Source organism: Hemiscyllium ocellatum, chromosome 34 (assembly GCF_020745735.1).
Source record: "Hemiscyllium ocellatum isolate sHemOce1 chromosome 34, sHemOce1.pat.X.cur, whole genome shotgun sequence".
NCBI classification, from domain to species: domain Eukaryota; kingdom Metazoa; phylum Chordata; class Chondrichthyes; order Orectolobiformes; family Hemiscylliidae; genus Hemiscyllium; species Hemiscyllium ocellatum.
This window is the reverse complement of record NC_083434.1, coordinates 31,108,429-31,117,485: the sequence shown is the minus strand read 5'-3', so window position 1 is coordinate 31,117,485 and position 9,057 is coordinate 31,108,429. Positions and strand designations below refer to the sequence as shown.

The following is a 9,057-nucleotide window of genomic DNA, read 5'->3' as shown; positions in this document are numbered from 1 at the left end:
TCCCGAAACACGATCTCCCGACTTTGAACATTTTTCGTCCACTGTGCTGAGGTAACTGCTAAAAAAATTATAATAAACAACACTCCGAATTATATTTTTATTGAACTTAGTTTTTACATCAAAACATTTTGGCAAAAAGACATAAAGTATACATTTTTCAAGTGCAATTATATTCAAATGTATTTATTTATAAAAAGCATTATGTGCGTGTATACATACATGTGTCTTATTATAGTTTATGGTAAAAATCCGTATTATCCTCGGAAAAAATATTTCGAATCAGTGTCTAATACTGACATGGTATCAAGTCTGACCTTTGGATTTCAAAATTTATACATAAATACAGTACGCTAATGTTCATACTACACATCCTGCTCTTTAATACTGATATAGGAACTGAATGTTGTTAAAATAACAAGACATCTGACACACGCGCCACCTTTTTCTTCATAGCTAAAGGGCAGACTCAATGGGACAGTTCGTCTTCCTTGTTTTGATTTAAAAAACTCAACAAAGGAGACAATTTGCTTCTTTTTTTTAAAAACAAAAGTCGGCAACAGACTTTTGCAGATGTGCAAGTAGTGAGGTATCTCCCATTGTCCCCCCTGTTTTTCGTCTCGAAAGACATTGCTCGGGCTCAGTCTCCCAACTCCACGGTGCCGAGTTCTGTCTTGGTTTTATTTATATGAATCAGAATAACCAAAAATGATCAGAGATAGGCACAGACGGGACTTGATTTAAGGTGGGCGCAGATTTTCACATGACACAAGGCTTGATGTCCTGACACACGCCCTGATGGTGATGGTGATAATATGATCCGCCGGCCGAGGGGTGAAACGATGAGATCCCGTTGAAATTGAGCACAAAATCCTTTCTGTCACACACTGGCGAGGAATGAGTCTGATAGCGAGGTAGCCCCACTGAAACGACAAGGAGCGAATATTAATTTTTTTTTGGAAAGGCTGACCGTTTTACACAGGGCTCCCCACTGTTTACATCTCAATCTGTATCAGTTGAATAGTCAATGCATGTTCGGCCTCGGATCGGTTTCCCTCTCAATCATGTCTGTTAATTGCGTGTCGTTGAATTTAGCACTGGGTTAAGAATCAAAAATGAAATTCTCGGGGAAAAACATACCGTTTCTGCGGGACACATTGAACCGCTGTTTGAACGGGAATCCATAACTTTCCAGCTGCTAACTCCAAATGTGTGTGTTTGCGGACTCGGTCGAGTTAAGTACACACAAATTAAGAGCGTCCCTCTCCAACTTAACAACAAAAAGACAATGCCTTGCCTTGTTTGGGAACATTCAAGTGCCAAGTGCAGAATGGCAAGTTTCCTATTTGGGTTTACAGTTGTAAGAATCATTTCCATGACCATTACGGACGCTAACACCTGGTTTCAATTCACAGAATGGTAAAGCCTAAACTGGGGCAAAAAAAATCTCAAAATTACCCTGATAAGATGAACTTTGATTTGTTATTTCGACCTATTCCCAGCAACCCGAATGAACGCTTTACTTAGAGTGAAAAAAAAAGTTTCGAGTGCCCGTTTGAGAGACTTCTATTTGGTCTGATTTATGTTTTGTTTACAATCTGATTGGAACTAATTGCTTTTGTGTGTGTGTGCGCGACAGGCTGTAACGTAACGTGCGCTGAAGCTAAAACACCGGAGACCAGATATTTCACCAGAGGAATCCAACAGTCAGGCCGATGACAGACAATTGTCAGCCGGACTTGAAAGCATTGCGCGAGTCTCCCTGAGTTCAACTCCACAATCCCAACAAGTTATAAAATCGTACCAAGCATTGACAATCTCTCTCTCTCTCTCTCTCTCTCTATATATATATATATAAATATCTACCAGATGTATATAATTTCTCAGCCAGCAGGTATGTCATCAACTGGTAAATGAACCGAAAGCCAGCTATTTCCTGTCTAGGGCCCGATATTTGGCTTCAAGATGGTACCTTGTTTTCCCGACATCTTAACCATATAATTCAGACTGTCATTTTGTAATCACACGCCAGTGATGTTTTTCATACCACAGGCTGTTACAAAGTCTTGATGCCCAGTATTTCATTCTGAGAATAGCTTTCAACACTAATCACAATACTTTGGCGTCCATCAGTTTGGAAATGTGTTAAAACTAGGGACACATCCACACAGCTATTTGATTTGATGTGAACTTCCACCAGTAATGTTGGGCCCTCAGTTCCCCAAACCCCGGGCTTACTATAAGGTGTTCCTTGTGCCTTTCAATTGTCTCGACTGCTGCTTCTCTCTTCGAGCAGTTTTCATCCTAATTATCCAATGCATTGCGAAATCAAAGGGTTAAAAAAAAACAAAACGTGACTTTTTAAGGTTCTGCGCCGAGAAAGTATGGGGTAGATACAGATGCCTTTGTATTGGCAGTTGACGAACCAGCGGTTCCCAGAACGTTTAACAACATCAGCTCTCATCTGGGTTAAGTCAAGCTAAAATCCTCTTCAGTGTGGTCCGGCCGCGACTGTCTTTGTTTAGTTAACCTTCCCGACCCACATTTTCAGTGACTGTTTGGAAACTTACAGCCTCGAGTCTCCACGGTTCCTATAGATCTTATAGACTCTGGCTTTCTCTCTCTCTCTCTCTCTCTCTAATTCACAGTTTCAGCAAAATTGGGCGGGGGGTGTGGGGGCGAAAGACCAGATGATACTTGCGAACCTTTGACAGGGGAACCTTCATGAAACCCGTTTAAATCACGTTAACACAAAGTGCAGTTAAATGAAACAGCTGTACACTATCTTCTGATGTACCAGTGTAGACAATCTATCCTGAACTGAAGCAATCATTCTGTCAACATAGATAGTTTTAAATTACAGGCCAATAAACTGTCAATTTTCTAAAAGCACATTCACCCACCCCGCGCTTTATTTGTGATGAGGTAGTCAAATAGAGTTTACATTCTGTTTTAAAAATCGCTAAGGTTGCATCTAATCAGGATTTTTAAATGGTACAAGAGGATTGATTAAGGATTCCGCCGCTGCATTAACCTATTCTTAGAAGGAGGTATAAGATCCCAGCTTGTTATTTTAATGACATTTTATCAGTTTACCAGTATCAGTCACTATTAAACTGACTTCAAAACTTCAAAAAGCTATTCTAAAGTTACAATTCGGACCATGAATCCCTCCTTCAACTTAGGCCGTTTTATTACCCTTCGTCCGCCTACCTTTCAGTGGGAAACCTCTTCCATGAACAGCATTGTACTTTAACCGCTTGTTCTAGGCTGCTACATTTACAATAAGTTTCTCGCAATTAAAAAAAAGAACTTAGAGAAATAAAATGTGAGCGATTGGGCTCCGTCGGTCTAAAGCTAAAGTCGCCATTTCAAAATCCAAGCTTATTTTAATTCGCTTCGCTTTAGAAGCGCTCAAGTACTCTATTCTATTTGAGGAAATAAACGTTACATAAACAAATCAGTGAACAGAAAAACTAGCCAAACTCTGGTGCCTGCCAACGAATCTGTTGCGTGACACACTGAATACACGAACAAAAATATAGCCGGTGCCTTATAAAAATGTAGAGCAAGATTCCTCAGCAATGGTACCTGCAATTTCCGCGGGGTCCCTTGTGTTTTGGTGTAGGTATGTTTGTTCCAGCGAGTAGGATGACATAGTAGAGTGAAGGCTGGAGGGGACAGAGTTGATATGGCTCAGGCTTTGCTGTTTAATGTACGGCGATGTGGCGGATGATGACCAAGGGGCAGTTGAGGGCGAGTATGGAGAATGGCATTCCAGGGCACTGGCCACCACAGGGGAAGAGGGGACAGGGCTACTGCTGCTGTCGGCACCGTACTCGCCGCCTGAAGACACGGGGCAGCTGGCCATGTAAGTGGAGCCGGGGTTGGGGGACATATGGGGGACATGGTGCCCGCTGCTGAGTCCATCGTAGCTCCCTGACAGTGAGTTACTCATCATGCTGAGGCTGCTCTCCAGGTTATAGCTGTTGGCATGGCAGGCGAGGGAAGCGGCGGGCGCCTGGAAGTCGAAGGGTTGGGGGATGATCGAGGGGCCGAAGCCCAGGCCATTCATCATTCTGTACATGGGCTTGAGCGTCTGGCACTTCCTGCGGAACCCTCGGGGTCTCCGACGAAAAGACCCCTCCTCAAACATGAATTCACTGGCCGGGTCTATAGTCCAATAGTGACCCTTGCCGGGTCTGCCCAGACCCTTGGGCAGTTTGATGAAGCACTCGTTCAAGGACAGGTTGTGCCGCACCGAGTTCTTCCAGCCCTGGTAGGAGCCCCGGAAGAAGGGGAAGCGGGTCTGCAGGAACTGGTAGATCTCGCTCAGCGTCAGCCGCTTGGTCGGCGAACTCTGAATAGCCATCACGATCAGGGCGATGTAGGAATAAGGCGGCTTCTCCGGCCGCCTCAAGCCTCCGCTGCTCTTCTTGGCTTTGCCCAGGCTCGAGGGCTCCATGGCCGGCGAGTGCTGGCCGATCAAGGCCGACTTGAGCACTCCGGGAACCGGGCTCGACCGGATGCGCGCTGGAGGTTCCAGATGTTGCTGTGGGCTCTCGCTCGCCATCTCCTACTGAAGTCGAACTCTGTGTGAAATGCGGAGAGAAAGGTGCTGGGGTGGGGGGAGGGGGTGGGGGTGGGGGGGGTCAGCCTGGAAAAGTGGAAGGATGGGGGGGTGGGGGGAGATGAAGAAGACAAACGTTGTGTGTTTTTTTTAACTCTCGCTCTCTCTCTCTCTCGAATAATGATCCCTGTAGACGCTACGCCCTATTTAGCTTCACTGGCGCACGGGACATTTACCCCACTGGAAAACACTGGAGTCTTGTTCAATCGACTTTAGGCAGTAGCTTCGTTTGCTGGTAGCGTCGCTCCTCTATCCCGAGCCGAGTGCAGAAGCTCAGTGGCTGAGTGTCAGACTCGATGTCTGCCCGCATTCTCCGCACAGGCCTCTCCTTCTAGGGAAGGAGACTTCTCTTCATCTGGCGACGCTCGGCCTGTCTTCCTCCCCTCTAGGAAATCGTGTTTTTTTTTAAAAGTTGCCTAGGATTCCTGGCAGCAGTTCAGTGGCTCCGAGATCTCTGCTCCATCCTCCACCTGGTGGCTATCCCAACGCAGAGCCCTTTAAGAGGAAGCACCGAGAGGTCGCTCTCTCTCTCTCTCCCCACCCCCCCCCACCCCCCACGCTTCCCGCACTGACTGACGAAGCCAAAGAAAACGTGGCGACCTATCAGCTAATAAACTCCCGAGCCCTCCACTCTCCTCCCTTCAAGGGTGAAACCTTAATTCGAGTTCCTTCCAATTTAGTTTGTTTTTGAAAAAAAACCCTACAACCATCCCGGACTGAAGGTATAAAATAAAATGATATGACCAGGTTTTCGCCTTTCGATCCAAATGATTCCTTCATTAATGAAAGTTTAAAGTCGCACAACACCAGGTTATAATCCAACAGGTTTATTTGGAAGCACTAGGTTTCGGGGCGCTGCCTCTTCAATGGTCTCGAAAGCTAGTGTGCTTCCAAATAAATCTGTTGGACTATAACCTGGTGTTGTGTGATTTTTAACTTTACCCACCCTAGTCCAACATCGGCACCTCCAATTCATTAATCAATCTCATTTAGACATTCCAATCAGGGGTGCCATATGTCAGCGAGACAGAATGAAAGGGGAATAAACATATTACTTTTGTTTTAACCGGCTGTACGTGCAAGCTTACGAAAAAAAACTCCAAAATCCTGCTTGAAGCATTGCAGAATTATTTTTGCTTTTGTCTGCCTGCACCATGCAGAATCGCTACATTAGAATCGCTGACAGCGTGAGGATACATTCCCTGTCCACCCCCCAACCCAGGTTTGACTTATTTAGTGGCATTTAACATCAATTCTGCCCCACACTATTTATTCTGCTGACGGCCCGAAGTCAGTGCTGTGGTGCCGAGCTTCGCTGGAAGTTTTGCTCTTTTATTCTGAAATTTAATTCTGCAGCATCCCTAATAAAACACATGAAGAGAAGTTTGTTCAGTCCCTCGAACTTGCATTCCAGATCATGGGTGATCATCTCTCTCCAAGTCGAATTCTGGCCTAGTCCTCTATCCCTTGATGTGATGAGTAACTCGAAATCTCTACCCATCTTTGTCATCAACAACAGCTTCCCCAGCCTTCGGGTTAGAGAATTCCAAAGGTTTTGAGTGAAGACATCCCTCCTCATCTCAGTCCTGAATAGTTCGCCTTTCATGCTGAAACTGACTTACCCAATTCTGGACCTATAGCCAGGGAAAACGGCGACTTTGACCCTTGAAGAATTGCGTAAATTCGGCATATACTATGAGTAAATTTTAAAGGAAATAGCATAAAAGATTGGTATTTCAGTCATTCCCTTCTAAAAATACTCATATTGCATTATGGTTTGGGTTTGCAGTTGCGCTTGAAGAGCTGGTTTGGAGAAGCTAATGAGGGAGAAAGAGAGCCAGAATGGGTAAATTTGTGTTAGATGAGTCCTGCATGTCTAGGATATTTTTCTGGGTAACTAGCATTTGATAAGCAATACTGTGCACGTTTCACTGATTCTTGACTTCATCCTCAGACACGTACATATTGTAGCCATCGAACAGATTGACAAAGCAACCACCGAGGCATATACCACCTACATACTGGCACACACCACCTACATACTGGCACACACCACTTACATACTGGCACATACCACCTACATAATGACACAAAGTAACTACATACTGGCACACTTCCAAATACACTCCTGAATGATGCTAACTCACAACATACATTCAAAGTCACCGGCACATTATTTATACACACACAAAGCCACACAATCTGCGCTCTCCAATTATATTTGGAATCACGTCGAAAATTTTATCTCTTCCTGTTTGTTTATTTCAATTTCAAAATCTTCGACAAAATGTTGCTTTGCACACATATTCGTTATACCTTGAGCTGCATGAATCGAGGCTAACTTTGCTTAACAGAAGGCTGACCAGAATAAAATTGTATTTTAAATAGAATAAATCTATTCACAAAAATGCAGAAGTCAGTCGTTTCCATTCATCTTACAAGTACACCAATGAAATTGCTATTAGGGGTTAAAATGTTTAAAGCTCTGAATGAATGTTTACTCATTTGTTTTGTTTTCTCCAAATTGATGCTTTGAACACATTTAGATAATTATACGTAATAAAATTAAATCGCGATAATTAGTTCTAAAGAGATTTTTTAAAGCACTATGTCACACATCTCATAAATATCACCAAACTAAAACTAGAGGTTCAAATCGGCCCTTTCATTGAAAAGTGTTTGCCTTCCTTTACGAAATAGATGGAATGGCTAGAATCTGGGGCAATGATGAAGTGATGGGAACGAATGAGCGAAAGGACGACGGAATGAGAAGAGATGGAAAAGGTGGTCACGGAGAGGGAGAGAGAGAAAAAAAATGGTAGATTTGCGTTGGATGAGTCCTGCGTGTATGGGCTATTGTTCTGAGTAACTAGCTTTGACGTGAGTGGAAGCAGGCCGTTTTCATCAAACCTTGCCTGTACCACACACAGAGATTCGGTGTCAGTTTACTGCTCCAGTCCTGCAGGCAGCTTCCCCCCCCCCCCCCCAGCACTACAATAATTAGACAAAGAAAAGCAAAATTAGCTTCGCAGTCGTCGACAGCTTTCCCCCGAGCCCAGCTAGCATTTGCAGGGATTTACAACAAAATGACTCAATTGTGTCTGAAATCAATCAACAAGCGACGCAGAAGAAGAAATAACACACCTTCCAGACTTTATTTTCAAACAAAAGAGCCTTGGTTAATTACAAGAAGCAACCAACAGCAACCCGTTGTGCTAATGGCAATATCTATGATGTCTCTTGTTTTGGGTAGAAATGAACATTGTTAGGAAATATTTGAGGTATTTGTGGAAATGTAGACACGCGCATTCATTACTCCAGTCAATTTTTTGTTCTTGCTAGATGCAGGTATAATTGGTACAAACACGATTCATTTGTCATCCGTTACAATGTTATAACACCAACTCCATTCCTGATAATAACACCACGCTTCGGGACATTTGAGATCGCGCTTTTCTTTGTGACAAAGCAGCCGTTTAAGGCCATGTTTATAACCCCATGTTTATTTCACTTCGGCTTTTCACAATCGGGAATCTAAAGACTCATCAGAAGGGAAGTGACCCATGGATAGAGCATTTAGAAGTGACCATAACTGGAGACAAGCGACTCGTCTCTGAATGAAAAAACAAAACTTCAATTTTAGGGCCAGCTGTCACTGTTCACAAGACAGGATGACTTTGCTTTGCTGAACCCGAGATTAAAGATGCACCATTATATGTTGATTTGATATGGCTGTTTTACTCTGATACATATTTCACTCACTGGTTCATAAATGCTTTCACACACGATTGCAACATCTCCAACAAGTTGTTAGAGAAAAAAATCAATCCATTCTTCCCTTACAGAGTTCTGTATTATTGGATTTCTTCAATGAGTTGGAAGTCATGTATTTAACCCTTTGTTTAAATAGTGCCCAGGATTTAAAGTCGAGGTCTTTGTCCAAACTAAAGGAAGGGTGGACTGATTTTGTCTGTGATTGTTAAGTGCACGTTTTTCGTTCCCTTGGTTTTGTTATATCGAATCTCGACTGGAACCCCAAACTGTTAATATCATGTTCCGACTAGACCAAGTTAGACAAAACATAAACACGGACGACTGCAAGCCGCATTGTCTGGAAAGAATTGCACTGAATTTATTTTAGATCCAAACAATAACGTTAATTTTCTGGTACTTATAAACGAAATCACCACTATGAAAACACACAACCGGTTTGCACTTTCCTCATTATTGTGCACCTTTTACATTGACTCAATTGAGGTTTGTTTTCAAATTTCCTGAGGGAGCTGGTTCGATAGTGGAGGCAGCCGGCTCTAAGCTGGTGTATTGATTATAAATGGCTGCAAAAAGACATGAAAATCACCAGGAACTGGAGAGGAAAGTTTGTGCGCGCACAATCATATCGTTATTTCCAATTCAAAGGTGTAGTGTTT

General features: G+C 43.3%; 1 protein-coding gene across 1 annotated transcript; it reads right to left on the bottom strand.

Moving 5' to 3' along the window:
• Positions 1 to 209: 209 nt before the first annotated feature.
• On the bottom strand, positions 210 to 5,123 carry LOC132832134 (forkhead box protein F2-like). Its single transcript, XM_060849869.1, has 2 exons — positions 3,589 to 5,123; positions 210 to 920 (listed from the first exon to the last, which is right to left on the bottom strand). Exons 1-2 carry the CDS (start codon positions 4,568 to 4,570, stop codon positions 757 to 759), a joined length of 1,146 nt encoding a protein of 381 aa, XP_060705852.1. The 5' UTR covers positions 4,571 to 5,123; the 3' UTR covers positions 210 to 756.
• Positions 5,124 to 9,057: the final 3,934 nt, after the last annotated feature.